This window comes from Solanum dulcamara, chromosome 7 (assembly GCF_947179165.1).
Source record: "Solanum dulcamara chromosome 7, daSolDulc1.2, whole genome shotgun sequence".
Taxonomy (NCBI): Eukaryota; Viridiplantae; Streptophyta; class Magnoliopsida; order Solanales; family Solanaceae; genus Solanum; species Solanum dulcamara.
This window is the reverse complement of record NC_077243.1, coordinates 51,793,896-51,812,803: the sequence shown is the minus strand read 5'-3', so window position 1 is coordinate 51,812,803 and position 18,908 is coordinate 51,793,896. Positions and strand designations below refer to the sequence as shown.

General features: G+C 37.1%; 1 protein-coding gene across 1 annotated transcript in view; it reads left to right on the top strand.

Moving 5' to 3' along the window:
- Window positions 1-397: 397 nt before the first annotated feature.
- LOC129894214 (mediator of RNA polymerase II transcription subunit 25) overlaps window positions 398-18,908 on the top strand; it is a 41,663-nt gene continuing 23,152 nt past the window's right edge. Inside the window, exons 1-7 of the mRNA XM_055969782.1 lie at window positions 398-604; window positions 3,743-3,773; window positions 4,033-4,096; window positions 4,942-5,072; window positions 9,778-9,984; window positions 10,080-10,145; window positions 11,440-11,650. Coding sequence (XP_055825757.1) covers window positions 510-604; window positions 3,743-3,773; window positions 4,033-4,096; window positions 4,942-5,072; window positions 9,778-9,984; window positions 10,080-10,145; window positions 11,440-11,650 — 805 coding nt within the window. The 5' untranslated portion in view covers window positions 398-509. The remainder of the gene's footprint in view (window positions 605-3,742; window positions 3,774-4,032; window positions 4,097-4,941; window positions 5,073-9,777; window positions 9,985-10,079; window positions 10,146-11,439; window positions 11,651-18,908) is intronic.

Genomic DNA, 18,908 nt, shown 5'->3' with positions numbered 1-18,908 from the left:
GAGTCATTAAGACACAAATGACCTGGAGGGTCATTACGTTTTTCTGCAACAACTTTTTATTTTTTCATCTATTTAAACAACTTCATTTGTGAATAGAAGACACTGAGAATCCTTTTCTATTATTATTTATTTTTATTTTTGGGCATTATTTTAATATAAATTTTTAACTTTCAATCAAGAGTGTTTGTGTTTGGAAGTAATTATGTAACTTTGGAGAGCGATGACCACAATAATTTGCATTCCTATAAAATTAAAATTGCTTTTAAGATAGTGACTTACCACACTACAATATTTATGATAATTTTGTTTGTGTATTCATTTTTATTCAAAATCAGTATTGTAGTACTTTTTTCCCACATAAATGACAAATCCAACGGAAATAAATAACAAACCCTAGAGATAGTTTTTGGCTGCTGTACATCATTATTATAGTTAAAGAGTTTTATTTTTTAAAGAAAACAAAGCAATAAACGAAAGAACGTTGGACGTGGAAACAGAAGACAGCAGAGATGGTGGACAAACTGATCGTCGCCGTTGAAGGCACTGCTGCGTTGGGCCCTTACTGGAAAACCATCCTTTCCGATTACCTTGATAAAATTATCCGGTACTCATTTTCATCTATTTCGATCATTTAACAACTTAAATTCAGTTTTATTTTTTCTACTTTTGTTTTCGTATTTCATCTAGAATTGAGCCATTAATTTTTCGTTATTTGGATAAATAGTAGTATGCCCGGTTATCTTTCCCTATTTTAGGATGGGAATTAAAACCTCAACCTTTGCAAGAATTTTATAATTTTGGTTAACAAAATATATGTCATAAGGGGATCTAACTCCTGACCTTGAACTAAACAGCTGACCGGAGACTACTTTATTATGAATACATTTCAGAAAGTTGAGTTGTAATAATATACTTGAATTATGTTTTATTATTATGATCTGATTTTTTGAAAATATGATACCATCAGAATGAGTTGTTTATTTATTCAATTTTGTAAATATCACTTATGAAAAATCCTGCATTCCAATGCTACTGCATCAATGCTATTCTCGGGAAATACCACTTCTCTATGTGATAATCATGTGCGCATAGCATTTGAGTTTCTCTGAACTAATTTGAGAAACTTTGAAGCCTTGATACCAAAGTTCAACTTTGAAAAAAGAACATAAGAATGAATGGATTATAAAAATTCTAACTCCAAAAGGGAGGCGGGGGTTAAAGAACTCGTATTTGTTTGCAACAATTGGAATTCCAACCGTTGCACTATACCCACCCCTCCCTTCTTATAACATCTTTTGTTTACATGGTTCTCTCAAACCCTAAAACCTAAGTTGTCCGGAATCTCCAAAAATGTTGCCACACCCATGTCGGATCCTCCAAAAATGCACTACTTTTGAAGGATCCGATACCCACCCGATGATATATTTGAAGAGTCCGAGCAACATAGCCTAAGACTATGTAATGTAAACTCTACTTACCATTTCTGGTTACACACAATTACTATTTCTCCATGAATTCTCTTGCAAGTTTCACCATCTCGTATCTCTCTCATCTTTCAATTTTTGAGGCTCTCAATCAGTGATTCCACTATTCAAGTTTCAACTACCGTGATCTTTGTTTTTCAGTAATTTGGTTACTCTCTTCTATCTTTCTACTTTAACTACTTAACTGATTTGTATTTATTGTGTTTAGTTTGAATTTATAGTGGCACCATTGTCTTGCTCATCTGCATTCTTTAAAAGAGACGTAATACTGCAACAATAGACAATGAGGATGTTAGACAACCTAAATGTAACACATCAAGATAACAAAATATATACATTCTATCCCCTCAAAGTCAAAATGTAGGAGAAGATAGTCAAAGTGAAACCTTTAGGCAACACAAATTCGATGATGGTGAAATTATTTAGACTGAAAGATTTCCCCTCTTATCCCAGTAAAAATTAAATAGACCAAGCCCTTAGGTATACAGAGAAGCATGAATAAGGGAAATATGATCATATAATAAGAAAATGTTGCTCACCTTTTTGTCTAACTTTTTAGTCGCGTGTTAATGAAGTTTGCGGAGCTTGGAACCAACTGTGTATTTTAATCTTCTGCATGGATGGAGCGATTTCTATGAAAAGATAAGTAAACAAGGTTAATGCTCTTTCAGAAGAGGCATTTCAGCGATATAAGTAGGCTTTTTGGAGTACAAACTGGATAAACGGCTTCCAATTATATTACTTTCGTTCTTGGGTTGAAGGAAACTAAAAGAAGCCATGTTAATTGAATTATGTTGTTTAAGACATTATTGCTTTGTCAACTATTTATGCATGCATTAGAGTTGGCTTTTTGGCATATTTATCTCAATCCAATAAACTTATTGAGACCCACAATTTCTTAGACTTGTAGTCTCCTGTTAGTTGACTTGCCGGCTCACTACATTCCATGCTTAGTGAGATATATAAACTTTGGAGAAGTATTAAATGCAGATTTTTAATTTTAGAACTTAAGATTAACTACTGAGAAATCTTAAATGCATATCTAAATTTGAAAATTTGGCACAATTCGAATGAAGGATCTATTAAGATGTTTTCAATATACTGCCATGTTTAAATGGGAGTATCATCTTTCCAAGATTACCAGGGAAAATCCTCTAGCCCTATGGTGTGGATGCAACTCATTGTTTTGGTTATTAACTATATAACCTTGTCCATGAAAAAGTTGATATATGCCACTTGAGGTCATGTCTATGTTTCTCCTCTCTGAGCATGCTCAGGGTGCTAATGAGAAAAATATGTTCAAGGAAAAAAACTTATTGTAGTCATGGAAGGTACATGAGTCAGGTTTCTTTTGGCTAACAATTCTTGTCGACTACTGAGAGGGATAAATAGACATGCTTTCTGACCTTCTATCGCTGGTCTACTTAATTACAGATTTCTATCAATTTGCAGTCACATTTCTTCATTTGAGATGCTTCTTAGTTCTTTCTTGTACTGGTATTTCTGAAAGGTGAGATCGTCCAATTTTGAATTGATATCAGTTTGGGTTTCTTCTCAAATATACCGAGTCGTACACATGCAAGCAAAAACACATGTGTTGTTGAGCAAATGGCTGAGAATCCATCCTCCTCCACCTACTCAGTTCTTCCTTTTATCTAGCTTTACCGTGGCTATTTATTTTTTTGGCTTTCTGAGCATTTAGCTGAAACACTTAACAGTTTTTTTTTAACTTGAATGGCTGATGCATATACCTCTGCCATGTGCTTCTTCTAAAATTTGATGTTTGCTTGGTATTTGAATGAACAAATGATGAATTTTTTTCATTTGCCAATGTGTTGTTATAGAGCTTGTTCATGGTTGTTCCATCCTTTCAACGGAATGAATGAATTGTCTTAAAACTTTATGTGATCATTGGACGCTTTTAACTGGTCATCCATTTCCTTCTCCTTTGATATTCTTATTTTCAATGTTTTTCCTTGAAGAGTTTTTGGTTTAGATCCCTCTGATACCTGCTTATGGAACTTTAATTCCCTAATCGATAGCATCACTCCTGCAGCCACCAAACAAAGAATATTAAAGCGCTTTCTGTTTCCCCTAATATTTGGGTTGGTATATTGCAGCTATATATGTAACCTAATATGTATCAAAGCTGTTGTTAATTTATGGATCTCATGTTCTGTAAGTTGGTCGTATTAGACCCTGCACGTAGTATTCAAGATAAAGTTTACTGAGTAATAGCCTTTTGGTAATTTGTGCAGGTGCTTTTTTGGAGCCGAGTCAACTTCACAGGTTTGCATATTCTAAATGGCTCATTTTGTATACTGGTTATTCTTCTCTAGTATTTATGTGATGCCAATTTTGTATGAGTAATTTAATATCTCAATATTCATCATGACCAACGTAATTTATAATTCAAATAAGCATGTACCATTACATTCCATATTACTGATAAAAAAAAACAGTATTCCATACTATCTGAGTTGAAAGCAATTAATTGTACGATCTACTACTAGCTAGGCTAATTTTACCTTCCATTTCGAAATTCCAGAAATCATCTGCAGCCGATGTGGAGGTCTCCTTGGTCATGTTTAACACACATGGTTCTTATAGTGGTTTGTATTTTTCTTGTTCTTAATTCCTAGTTCTGTTAGCTGGTTTAATTGCAATTTCAAGCATGAGGGCTTGTTGAGTCATGCACTTAAAACCATTTTCTATTCCAGTCTGAAATCTCAACCAGGGGTAACAAAATTTTCGGTACTGATTTTCTGTTACGTCCAGATGAAATCTGCATCATTCCATGATTTTAGGACTGTTTTCTACGTGATGTATACAATATCCTTGATGTGAAAATTATCTAATAATGTGATTCTTACATGCCAAATCTATCTATTCAGCATAGAGTTTAGATAAGTTAATTGTGACTCTCTTGATCCATGATTAATGACTTATTTTAGTCTCTGACTTTCATGAGTTCTACCTCCTTGAGGTAGTGGTAAGATCTGCATACACTCTACCCTCCCCAGTGCCCACTTAGAGGGATTTCACTGGGTATGTTGTTGTTGTTATTGTTGTTCTAACTTTCATGAGTCCATCAATACGCATAGGATTGGAAATCCTCTTTGACGACAACTTACAGTCAATTTCAATTTCTTGACTTTCAAATTGATTTATTTCAGTGATATTCCAGTGGATTTGATGGTCTGTTGTAATTTCAGTGATATTCCCCTCCCTACTCTCTTCCCCAAATAAAGAAAAAAGAAAAAATGATAAAAGAAATTGTGGCCACAACAACATAAAACTTTGAAGGGGATTATTCAATCTTGATCTTGTATCAAAAATAATTCTTGTTCTTCAAGGCTGTCTCTCACATCTCTTTCTTTGTCAAGATACTTATTTTCCCTTTTTCTTTTGCTTGACATTTTTATTTCCTTCTTCCATTTTACTATCTTTTATGCAGCTTGCCTGGTTCAGCGGAGTGGCTGGACAAGAGACATGGATACCTTTTTGCAGTGGCTTTCGTCTATACCTTTCTCCGGAGGTGGTTTCAATGACGCTGCAGTTGCAGAAGGACTTGCTGAAGCATTAGTGGTGCGTTTAATTGATTCTAAGATGTTTAAAAAACTAACTTTGCATCTCTATTGTTGTCAAATTGTGATAATATCACTAATCGAAATGACCTTTATGCATGTGATATGTGTTGGACAGAGAATAATACAACTAACGTTTTGGTGAATAACCACTAATTCATGTAGATAGCTCACTAAGTTACGCTGAAAGCCCATTTTGAAATAATAATGTAGGCAACCTTCTCCAGTTGCCTTACGAAAGTTGTCTGACTTTTTCGCTTCTAGAGGAAGCAAGTCTATCGAGTTTTGACACTCTCTTGGGTCTCATGTCACTCCCCTTTCCCTTTCCCTTTCCCCTTAATTTTCCTCCATCAAAGTACTTCTCAGAGCTCCATTAGACAAAGTTCATTGGTCTAGAGTATTCATAGCTTGGAGAAAATGCTTTGGACCTTTGATCCAGATGGTTCCTCACCGATTCAACCCAAACTTACTAGTGAGCCGATTCAAATTTTGCTCCCAAATTGGTTCACTAGTCCATGGTTATTATCATCTTTTCATCTGTTTCATCTTATTTTTGTTTTCACCATTTTGATTTCTCTTCACCCAATTTGTTATCGACTTCGACACCATTTTATCTGGTCAAGAATTTTTTCCTTCAAAACTTCTTAACTCACACTTTACTTTCCCCATTGCCTTCCTTTTCCTCCTACACTCCTTCCTTCCCTAATCTCCACTAGTAATATACGCCTCCGATTAAAATTCTAGAGTAATTCATAATTTTTAACAAAATTCCCTAGTCTCCACCACCACAAATAGGGGGATTTTGCTCCCTTTATTTACAAAAACTCACTCTGGTTATATCATTCATGCTACAGTGGACATCCACTTACCCCCCACACAAATCCCCTTATTCCCCCTTTTTCTTATTCCTTTCCACAAGAAGTCTCATCAAATTTTATCATTTTTTCTCACTTTGATTGGCATGAGGAATACAAAAATAACATATGCAAGATTGTGGTTTAAACACTTTCAATTAGTATCAGAGGATCCCTAAGGATAGATATTGTCTCTTCCAACATCAACCTCTTTTCACCATCCCTTGCTAGGTTGACTTTGATTTATCTCTTTGGGCTCTTTCTTCATTGTTCATTCCACTTTGAGTCTTTCAATAGGTCATATCTTCTATGTGCATTGACCATCTTTTAAACGAACTTGCTGTTGCTTTAACCGTGTTTCAATCAGAGTTACCTGGACTTTTGTCCATGAGATTTCCTCATATCTTGCTAGTTCCTCTAGCTCCATTGTAATACTAGGCTCTTCAATTATCTTCCTTTCCCAATTCTCTTTCCTCTATGATTCTATCCAATTCATGTTGTTTCCCTATCAGTGTTGACTTTCTGTTTTTGAATCTTCCGAAAGATAACTTTATGTATTTAAGCTCTTCATCTAACTACATGGATTGTAGGAGCCTGTCAATTCTAGATGTTGCATTATTGTTGTTCCCTCTTGTCAAAAAAAATTTCTTCCAATAAGAATGAGTCAATCGACTTCACTTCCTTGATGCAGTCTGAATTGTATCATGTCTTCAATATTAGAAGTCGTTGTAATATTAATATTTTGGGCTAACCCAATAGCTTTCTGTATCTAATTAGTTTTGCCCTCCACATCCCTTTTCTTTTCTAAAGTTTTTGGCCCAAATCATAATAAGCCTGCTTTGCAGTTATAGCTATCAGACGCTTCTCCCGACTTCTAGTCCAATCAGTTTATTTAAAAAATTAGGCCTTTGTTGACCAATGTGGGCATTCAGGTGTACCTTCCCTGGGAGATCCGAACATAACAAGAGTAGCTACAAGGCTCAAAGTTGTTGGAGAACTTCCCATGGATCGTAGCGCAAAGACTTTCACTGATGATGCTTTTCTGGCGACTGTATGAGCATAAAAGATTTCAAATTTCCATTCCCCTACCATTAAATCCACTTTACTTGGAAGTTCATTGTCGTTGTAATGGGTACAAATGTGAGTCCATAGAATGTGGGATTTCTTTTTAGTGTCCTTATCAGTCCCGACATAACCCCTCTTAATCCTGAAATGAAACCTCTCAAGTCAGTGACAGATTGACCATCAGGTTCATTTTCGAGTCGGGACAGAACGAGGCCAAGAGTGACTACTCGATAAAAAAGGGTCTGCCCCTATGAATAAGGGAAGTGACTAACCTTCTTTCTTAGGCCAAGGAAGGAAAGCAGAGTAGAACTAGCGTAGCAGGACATGACAACAATAGTGTGAAGGAAAACTTATCGAACATCAATCCAATGAAGAGGTTGCCCTTAGAGGCTTTAAAAAAGGATCAAATTGTGTGAAATTTAATTCTTGCGAGGGTCAAAAAAAGATTAGCAGGCGGGAAGGAAGTGCTTATTAAGAGCATGTTAACGAGCATTCCCACTTCTTGTCTTTGTTTCTCGGTCCAACTTCAGCCTTAGGAAAATTGTGGAAGATCCGAAGAAATTTTCTTTGGGACATAACAGATGAGACAAGAAAGTTCTACTTGGTTCATTTTAAGAATGTCACATCTCAAAAAATATTGGGGAGGGCTTGGTATTGAAGACTTAAGGTGTTAAATATGCGTTGCTTGGTATGGCTTTGGAGATGCATGTGGAGGTTAATGCTTTTTGGAGAGGGGTGATATTTGACAAATAGGGGGCAATGGTAGGCGATTGGAAAACTAGAGATATGACTATTCCTTTTGGGTGTGGGTTGTGGAGAAATATCACGAAGGGATGTGATTTTCAAGTAAACATCTCATTCAAGGTAGGAGGATTGACTTTTGGGGATGTAAGTGGTGTGGGAATATTTTACTGATAGGGGACTTCCCAAGATTACTCAGAATATCTTGCCAAAGAGATTTGATGATACAACAAATTAGGGGGTTACTAGGTGGAGAGATTTTTTTGGGACTTGAGATTTAGGAGGGATTTCCATGACTGGGAGATGATCGAGTTGCAAATATTGTTGGCTCTACTCCATAAGCAAGTAATGGCGGTTGATATTCCAGATACTTTGCGATGGGGCATCAGGAAGAATGGAATGTTCTCTGATGAGTCTTATTATGAGAAAATTTTGGTTAGGAATGATGTAGTTATCCATTGTAATGCAGTTTGGATATCCAAGGTGCCGTGGAAGGTGTGTTTTTTCCCTTGGCTAGCTATTAGATGGGTAACATTGATGGTGAAAAATCTTAGAAAGCAAAAGGTTATCCTGTATTTGAAGTTATGATAAACACTGAATGTGTACCCTGTATTTTCCTGCCCCATCTTCTACATGCATCCCCCATGAACCTTGATATTGCCTTAGTGCCCTGTGTACCAATCTGAGATTTTGATCATCTATTTTAATGCTGCTAGTGAATCTGCGACCATGTTCTATGATTGTGAAACATCAGCTGTGGGTTTCATTGTCTACGATTAGTTTGAATAATTTTTCACATTATGTGAAAAAGGTTCTCTTTTCTCTTGGAACTAGAAAGAAGCCGGAAAAGACGACATCGGAAAAAGTTTGACGGTCTGCACAATTCCTAGGAGAGAGCTTCTCTCTCTTCCATTTGCTGTCCGATGCCACTATCATTAGCTTCCATACCAGTAGTAATACCTATCCGCTGATTGTCAATTTCCTGATGAAGTTTCTTCTCCTCTCTGCCCATTTATGTCGACTTTCCGAATCACTTAGTGTTTCTATTATGTCAAATGACTTGTTCCCAATCAAAAACTCCCACGTTCAGAAGGTGAAAATTGTGAAGATGAGGATGTTGAGATGGATTTGTGGGCACACTAGGAGAGATAAGATGAGGAATGGAGATATCCAAACAAGGTAAGAGTAGCATCAATAGAAGATAAGATGCAAAAAACGAGGCTGAGAAGATGCATGAATTCACCTTACCGAGGACATGACCTTAGATAGGATGTTATGGAGAACACAAATTATGGTAGGAGATTAGTTAGATAGTTGAGCATTGTCTTGTTTATTCTTCTATAATATTAGCTGTACTATTAGTCGTGGTATTACTCTTGTGATTTCTTGTCCTTTGAGTTTGGTTATTATCTATGACTTTTTCCACTTCTATTATTGTTTTATCCTATTATGACTATTGTTTAGGATGATTTGATAGGTTATCTGTAATATTTTCATAGGACTTTCGCCATTTCCGTATTTCTTTCTCTATACTGCTTTGGTTTGTATTTTCTTTGAGCCGAGGGTCTATCGGAAACAACCTCTCTTCCTCCAAGGTAGTGGTAAAGTCTGCTTACACTTTTACCTTCCCCAGACCCAACTTTTATGGGATTACATTGGGTATGATGTTGTTGATGTTGACTCAGTTTGATCCAATCATTTCCCAAGAGTGATTGTCTCACAACTTAGTTTGATTGGATTAACCTTGAGTCCTGCATGAATGGTAATGTGAGGGAAATCTCTCTCTTGATTTACACGTAGGCCTTGATTAGTATTTTATATCTCCTTTCCTGATGTTAAATTGTACTTGAAGTTCCTCTAGACTGCTCTTAAGCTGTTCTGCAAGATCTTGATCATATAGTGCACACAATAGTATTGGGGTGTGTTGAATCACAATAAAAAATGAGTTGCTCCTGGTTTGCTTTAATAACTTGCCTACAGAATATGTACTCTGTTTCTCTTTTACTTATTAACATATATATGTAACTAAACTGATGCTTCATTCAGATGTTTTCTGCACTAAATGGTAACCAAAGTCCACAAAGCATGGAAGGGAAAAAACATTGCATACTTATTTCTGGAAGCAACCCTTATCCATTGCCTACACCAGTTTATCGACCACAGATGCAGAAACTGGAGCAGAACGAAAATATTGAAGCACAAACAGATAGTCGACTATCTGATGCTGAGACAGTTGCAAAGGCATTCCCTCAGGTACTGATCTAAAGCCTTTTACTTTTTAAAATCCTGGCCTTCCCCTCACATATTCTGCTTCATCCTTTGCTGACAAGTTTCTCTTTCCCTTGCAGTGTTCCATTTCCCTGTCAGTTCTATGCCCAAAAAAGCTTCCAAAACTAAGAGCAATATATGATGCGGTAACTGTGGCCAACTTCATTGATTTTTTTCCTTTTTGTTTATTAGGTTCAAAGCCGTTTGTAGTGTGTTGAAACTTGACTCTTCTTTGTTCCTAAGACGTACAATATTTACTCTCTTCAACTTCTCCTAGTTGCTGATTGACTTCATACCTGCTCTGTCTGACCTCTATAAGAACAATATTATTACTCTCTCTTGAAAAGGAAAGTTGCTAACTTTGTGACTCATTTACCATGATTCTATGCTGAGGATTGGGGAAAGTTACATGTGTTAGAATTAGAATAGGAATAAGAATAGTATATAGAATCCTACTTGGCTAAGTATTGTAATGTATTGTCTATAAATAGGGTTCAGTGTAATAATGTAGATACACAATTCAATAATATTTCTCTATTTTTCACATGGTATCAAAGCTAGGTCCATCCCCATTTGGGCTTCGAGTCCACACTCCAGTTGGGTCTAGGGACGAAGGGGAGTGTTAGAGTTGGTTAGAGTCCCACAATGGTTGGGGAATAGACTGATGGTCTGCTTATATGGATTTGTGCAATCCTCCCCTCATGAGCTAGCTTTTGAGGTTGACTTAGGCCCAGGTGCCATATATTTACAACATGATTATAAATGATTTGTGTACAGCATATTATATATTCTTGGAATGTCATTAATGGAGCAATCTTTGGAGCACTTCTCACTCTCTCGATACTTATGTCTTGGAGAGTATTGCACTAGTTAAAAACTATGAATTTATGATGGAACCGCATGACATTATCACTTAGTCTTAAATAGAGAAAGGTGATGCAAGTGGACTTTATAGTTCCATTTGTTTCAAACGCTTGCTTGTTCATCAGAAGTAAGAATATCCATGAGCTCCACAGTGACATCCTCCATTAACTTATCTCTTTTTCATTTTAGGAGTCCAAATTTGAAAACATGCAGCATCCTATAGTGGTGCAGAAACATTTAGCCTTCATAAGTGCTTAAACATGATCAACCTTTTAAGGCATCGTGGATAAAGTATTTATCATTTTTTAAAAAAAATTACCAGTTCTCAAAAAAGAAGTATTTATCATTTAAAATTGCCTTGGAATCCTCCGTGATACTTATCTTCATGCTAGTATTTCATGATTCTTGACAGTAGGTTCTGTCTTCCATGAAAGGAAGAGGACCTTATAATCTTCCTCACGTTGCACACACTGCTATCCTGCTAGTCTTAGTGCAAGAGATGTGAAAAATGGAAGAGCCCATTTTCCAACTTCTCATTTTAATTTTATACTAAGTGTGAACTTTGTACGGATACAGGGAAAACACAATCCACGAGCAGCTGACCCGCCCATTACTACAGCTAAGAATCCAAACTTTCTTGTTTTAATATCTGAAAATTTCATCGAGGCACGTGCTGCTTTCAGTCGCTCTGGAATGACCAATTTGGCGTCAAATCACAGCCCTGTCAAGATGGATGTGTCTTGTGTTCTACCAGTTTCTGGGCCACAATCAATTTCTAATTCAACAGGTTTGTGAATTTTTTTGAACTTATTTTCAACCTTTTTCATATACCGACTCTGTAGGAGCAATTGCTCAGCCTAATATTACCTTTATTCATTTGCGTGCTCTTTCTTTGCACTTCCATTTTGGAAGTGTAATTTTGTGAATAGAAATATAGGAGTGCACACCAATAGATAAGTTAGTGAGATATAGAACACGAGAGGAAAAGGAACCGAAGGTGTTTTGATGATTTAGCAACTCCTTGCGCTCCCTAAAAGTTCAATGTTTAATTGCTATAAGTAGTTGGAGCAGTCTATCCCCTGTTAGCTCCCTGAGTTTCTTTTGGATTTTGTTAGCTCCCTATCCCTAGCATAGGACTTTTGAATAGGGCTAACAATCTCTCTTTTGTGATCACCACATGCACAGTGCTTTTGTGCATCTTCTTGATGCTTTTAATACTAATTCTTACTTCATTTTAAAAAAAACAAAACATGAGAGAAAATGTTTATAGGAATGTGTGACGTCAATGTCTAATGCTTCTATCTATTTATAGGTAGACTTTATAATGAGGATATTTATACTTTTCTAAGCCGGTCATACATACCGAGCTTGTACATACATAACTAATTCGAGACTCGAGGGCCTGGGAAAGGCTTGGTAAGTATGTATGTGAGACGAGGCTTTACAAATTTTGCGACCATCTCTTTGTGTTTGGTCGTCTCATGGAAAATGAGATTTGAGGCGATATAGAGTGCATGATTCTCACAAACAATCTCCATGAGTAGCTTCTCCAAACTCCATCTTTTAGTAGTTGTTTGATCCATGTATGTTTATAAGTCGCAATTGTCATTAGAAAAAGAGCAAAATCTGATCCAATTTGTTGTAATCAATTAGTTAACATGTTGGTTAGTCGTATTCTGACACATGGAAAGAAACATTTATGCTTAGTCTGATAGGAAATAATATATTCAAATAAATAATTTTATAGAGAATGACTATTCATCTATTATATTTTCATGCAAAACATTGTACTACCATAATATAATAAGGCAAGAAAGCGGAAATTTCAAAAAAGTAAAATGGGTTACCCCATTTTGATTAGCCATCTTTCAAGAGGGAGGGCTTATGTCAATCTCATACATATCAAGCACTTTGGGCGTTAAAGTGAGTCGAGATGAAAAAAGTGCTCGCTTCAGTAGAAGAAGTGAGGAGCGTGAAGCATCTCTTTTATGGAAAAACTGAGAGTTTAGGTCCTTTTTTTAAAAAGATTGCAACAATCTTGCGCATTTTATCGGTTCTTCTTGCTGCTGTTCTTCCCCAATTCCAGGGTTTCAAGGTAAGCTCTTCTCTTCTTCTCTTCTCCTTTTTTTTTCGATTTTTTTCTTCTTTTCTTTTCTCCTATTTTTTCTATTCCTTTTCTCTTCTCCTCTCTTTTCGATTTTCTCTCTCTTCTTTTGTCCTCTGTTTTCTATTCGTATTTTTTTTTAGTTTTTCCTGTTTGTTGTAGCTTACAAATATTCTATTTATTTTTTGTGTTTGTGATTGTAGGGTAAACCTGTAGCTTTTTATTCTAGTTCTAGTTTCTATTGATTACTTTTTAATTTAAAAATTGAAAGATGTTCTTAATGTATTGTTTCTATCAAGTCTTGGTTATTTTTCTATACAAATTTAATATTTTTGATTATTGCATTAAATTGCGCTTTAGTTGAAAAGAGCATGCGCTTCGCTTCTCACTTCGGCGAAGCAAGCCGTTGTTGCTTTTTCTCACTTTTCGTTTTCCAAACCACTGCAGTTGTGAAATGACAATACTTGATCTGGACTAATCTACCTCAAAACATGGAAATAGTGGAATTTACCTCTACCTCAAAACATGGAAATAGTGGAATTTACCTAGGTCCTTTGTATGGAATTGCTGAAAGAGATGTTGTTCCAAGCATTTAATGCCCTCTTGATCACTGCAAGTGATAACTATATCATCAACATAAACAAAGTGAATAGCTTTGGTTAGAACATAGATTAAAGGCCTAGTGCCGATAAAATACAAACTTATCAGCTTCGCTCTGAATCATGCTAATCTCTTGTATATATTTGTTGAACTTGCTAAACTATGTACGAGGAGATAGATTTAGACTATCTACAAAGTGGTGGTTAGACCGGCTATGCTGTATGGGGCGGAGTGTTGGCCAGTTAAGACTTCTGACATTCAAAAGATGAAAGTTGCTGAGATGAGAATGCTGAGATGGATGTGTGGGCACACCAGGAGCGACAGGATTAGAAATGAGGCTATTCGGGACAAGGTAGGAGTGGCCTCGGTGGAAGACAAGATGCGGGAAATGCGACTGAGATGGTATGGACATGTGAAGAGGAGAAACACAGATGCCCCAGTGCGGAGGTGTGAGAGGCTGGCCATGGATGGTTACAGAAGAGGTAGGGGTAGGCCGAAGAAGTATTGGGGAGAGGTGATTAGACAGGACATGACGCAGTTACAGCTTACGGAGAACATGACCTTAGATAGGAGGGTGTGGAGGACCCACATTAAGGTAGAAGGCTAGTTTATAGTCTCGTTATTCTTCTCTATTCATAGGCGTAGTAGTGCATTACGATCTCTTGCGCTTTGACTTCTGATTTCTGTTATTATTTATTACTTCTATGCTTTGATTACTCAATTTTACCTGTGACGCTTTCATTTATTTATTTAATCGTTATTTGTTATTTGTATTTATTTATTTGTAATTATTTGTTATCTATTCGTTATTTGTTTGTTGTTTTTCTCATAAAGCTTTTAATTTTCTATTCTTATCTAACATTTTTTTTATGCATTTATGCTTTTACTGAGCCGAGGGTCTCCAGGAAACAGCCGTCCTACCTTGGTAGGAGTAAGGTCTGGGTACATTCTACCCTCCCCAGACCCCATGTTGTGGGATTTCACTGGGTTGTTGTTGTTGTTGTAAAGATAGGTGCAATCAACATACAAGTCCAGTAGACCCCTTTTAGCAATAAAGCCTGGCGGTTAATTCATACCACATCTTCTAGATCACCATAAAGAAAGACATTCTTGATGTCTAACTGATGAAGGATTCAATAGCAAACAACTACCAGAGACAAAAAAAGGGGAGATGCAATTTTAGCAATAAAATAGCACAGTAGTCGAGAACATTTATCTGCAGTTAACCTCCTTAAGTCGATCAATTTGACCATCTAGATTTTTTTTTTTGCATATGTTCTAGCCTTGGTAGACATAGTTACCTGAAGCCTGTTGCTAGTGGGATGTGGCAGGTATCCCATGGAATTAGTCGAGGTGCGCGCAACTAGCCCGAACACCATTGTTATAAAAATCTAGATTTCTTCCATCTAGCCTTGGTGGACATAGTTACCTGATACTTGTTACTGGTGGGAGGTGACATATATCCTGTGGAATTAGCCCGAACACCACAGTTATCAAAAAAATCTGTTACTGTATGCACCACAAAGAATCGACAATATATTTACCTGGAAGAAGAGGAATAAGTTCTCAAGTAACTCTAGAGTGTGAAACAAAAATCTCCTAAATCATTACTCGTCTCCGACCTGCATGATAAAGCTTTGCTAGTTGATTTAGGAATTGAAACATAGGATAAATATGAAGTGAAAGCATGATGTGATGGGGATATATGATGATAACTCAAACTGGTATAAGTGAGCATGATACAATTAGAGCGTATACCTTTTCGAACAACAGTAGTGGACTAAAAGGTGGAAGTGGATCCTCAGTTAAAGGAGGTGAATCAATCTTTCTCGGTAGAGGATGTTGGTGATGATTATGTGAGTAGTGGCAATGCTAGCTGTGTTGTAGGAGGAGAGGGAGTTGGAGTTTCCGGGTAATTGGTAAGATAAGCTTTATTGGTGTTGGCCAGATCGCGAGCAAGACAACAAAGACGTCAGATGGGTCCGAAGAGAAGGAAGTGAAATAAGTTTGAGTCTAAACTGCATATAACAGGTACCAATGGAAGTCGGGAGAATAGCAATGATTGCCCTTGAGCATCGAATCCCATCAGAACTCCGAAGATAAGCTTGCTTGGGCAAGAATAGTACTACAATGGGTGACCCTCCTGAGAAGTCCTCGTGTTGCATCCCTCCTTTCCTGATCAAAAAGCAAGGATAGAGCTAAAGCTAAACAAACATTTTATGGCTCAAAGAGCCAGCCCATCACGTCTAGTAGTTAGGTTATGATTAAACCAAGGTCTACCATGGACACGAGGTGGAAGAGGGAGATTGTGGAACACGATATGGGATGGCAAGGAAGGTGTAGGATTGATCACAATTCACATCACAAGCAGTGAAATTGTATCCTCCCAAAATTGCGACCAAACAAGTGACTGTTGGAGTAGGGTGAAAGCTATTTCACTGAAATACTATTCCTCCCTTCAGAAGAGGCCCATGCTAAATAGTTAGAACCTCTAATGAAAGGTTACGGAGTAATAATGGGGTTTAGTTTCCGTATCCTTGTTTTTGGAACTAAAAACATCCAAAACCAAGCGTCATAATATTGGATTGAAGAGAGTTCTAACAAAGGATTAGTAAATATCCACAATGGATACCCAAGAAAGCGGCTTTAGTGTATACTTTGGAAAATAAAATTAGATTTACCGAAAAAATAGTTGGAAGGTGGTCGAAAAATCTGAACAGTGACTTTGGCAAATTAGAGACTTCAATTGAACCCCAAAGTGCTAGAGAATATTAGAGATGTCGCTGGAAAAGCTAGATCTAGCTGGATTAGTGATTGGAATTGCTGGAAAAGGTAGATCTGTTGATCGCAAGATATAGAAAGTACTTGGGATTAGTGTTATCAGAAGTGTGCGCTTCATTGCTTAAAGCGACGAGAAGCGCAGGTACATCCTTCTTGTCGGTGAGGTGAGACAACATCGAAGAAGCGAACTGCGCAGGTACATCCTCTTGTCGGTGAGGTGAGACAACATCGAAGAAGCGAACACTTAGTCTGTGAAGTGCAAAGCGATGAAACAATCACTTCTTTGTGCGCAAATTTGAAGAAGAAAGAGAGGAGGGCTTCAAATTTAGCAAAAATGAAATTTTTGGCTGTTCTTGCTGCATACACACTGCTCTTTCTGGAAGTTCCTGGGTTTCTTATCAAGAATCTTGACAAAAAAAGAGGTAATTTTACATCTTCTCTTCTCCTTTGAATTTCAATGGGTTAGGTTAGGAACCTGGTGCTTCTTCTTCTTTGAAAAAAATCGAATTTTATTGGGCAAGAAGCTGTTTTTTCCCTTCTCTTCGACCCGCGAATTTCAATGATTGGTGTTGGAAGCTGGTTTTTTTCCTTATTTGAAAATGTTTGAATTTCACTGGTGGGGAAGAAATTGATTTTTTCTTCTTCTCTGAATCTGTCGATGAAGAGGAAAGTTGCTGCAATTTTTTTTGTTTATATAACTTTTCTGTTTCTTTCTCTCTTTTTTTAATAGTATTAAATAGTTATAAATTCAGTTTATATAGTTGATTAGTCTATATAATTTCCTTCAATTTTAATAGTATTAAAGATTATTTTTCAGTTTGTATAATCAATTATTATAATTGTATAAAAACGCACTTCTCTTCTCTCTTTTTTTTTGATAACCGTGGTGTTTGAGCCAGCTTGCGCGCCCCACAACTAATTCCACGGGATAACTGTCACCTCTCACCACCATCAGGTACCAAGTAACTCTGTCCACCAAGGCTAAGACAGATGGGAAGAAATCACCTAGTATTTTTATCTCTGCTGGATTTGAACCCGAGACCTCATGGTTCTCAACCCACTTCATTGACCACTAGTGTTTTGTCTCGCTTTTTTTGCTTCCTGCTTTCGAAAACACTGCAAGATGGACTCAGACAGGCTAGGTGACCTCAAGGATAAAAGATGGAAGTCTGGGAGTCGCCGGTAATTCAAGCTGTTCGCTTGAAGGTGGTGTTCTGCTGGCCAGAATGACCTGACGAACATGACAGAAGAAAGTGTGTCGCTGGAAGATGGCCAGAAAACCTCTCAGGCGCCGGCATGTGGCTTGATCTCGCTGGAATTCTCTGGTCTGTTACCCGCGTGTGTAATGGTCTTTGCTAGGACTAGGTCACCAGACGCCGATGGACTTGTGGTGGTGTTGGTATTGCACTGTGCACAATACCGATGAAAAATAGTTTGACGCAGACAACCTTACTGTCAGCAGAAATAACTGCAGGGCAACGGTTTCTCTCTCGCTGAAGTCGCTGTATGTTGCACAGTGGATATTTTTCTTGCTAATACCAAAGAACACGGGGGAAAAGTTTATGGGAACGCGTGACTTTAGTTTCTCACACTTCTATTCCTTTATACGCAGACTTTACAATGACGATATTTATACTTGTCCAGTGTGGAACACTTAACAATACTATGAAAGTATACCTAAAAACTAACAAAGTCCAAATGTGCAAAAGAGGAAAATGAACAATTAATAATTATATCCCCCACTTTATTTGGAATTTGGCAGGGTCAAGCTGTTGAAAAGACAAAACATTTAACCCATAGAAAAAACAAGTAAAACCACTAGTTAAACTTTATTCATCCTGATATATTGTTGGGAATGGTTTCACTCTACTGTACCTTTTTCTTCTGTTTAATCTTGCTGATGTATAATTTGTTTCAATTTTGGGAGTTCAAGCAAGATATGTTGGATTGACGGCTGATTGCTGAACTGTTCAACTCTTAATACAGCTGTAGTGTCTACCTAAGTTGCTCGGACTCTTCACTTTCAGTGCCGCACCCGTGTCGACACGGCGTGTTGTGGGATCCATACCTGATCTGGTCAACCGATTTGGGTACTTTGACCAAATTCGAGGGAGAAATTCTGGAAAGATTCAATGATTTCTATAATCAAAACAAAAACTAAGGTGAAATTGAAGAACATGGAATACCTTGTATATATAAATTTCTATTGTCACTCCCTTCCCTTTTATCCTTCCAAGATTCTCCTCTTGATCAATATTCTCCTTAAGTTTTCCACATAAAATCTCATAATTTAGGTTTAATTACTCTATTTTTAGATATTTGAATTATTTTTAGCCGAATCCCCGCACCCGTATCCATACATGGGTCCGTATCCCCAAATCTTAAAATTTAGATCATAGAGGATCCGACCTCTAGATCCGCACCCGTATCGGACACCCGCACCCGAGTCCGAACAACTTAGGTGTCTACTGTCTATTGCTAAAATTTGCAATTTATCCCTCATCTAGTCTTTCCTTAATTTGGTTGAGATGTAAATGTGGACACGTGGTGATGATACTTT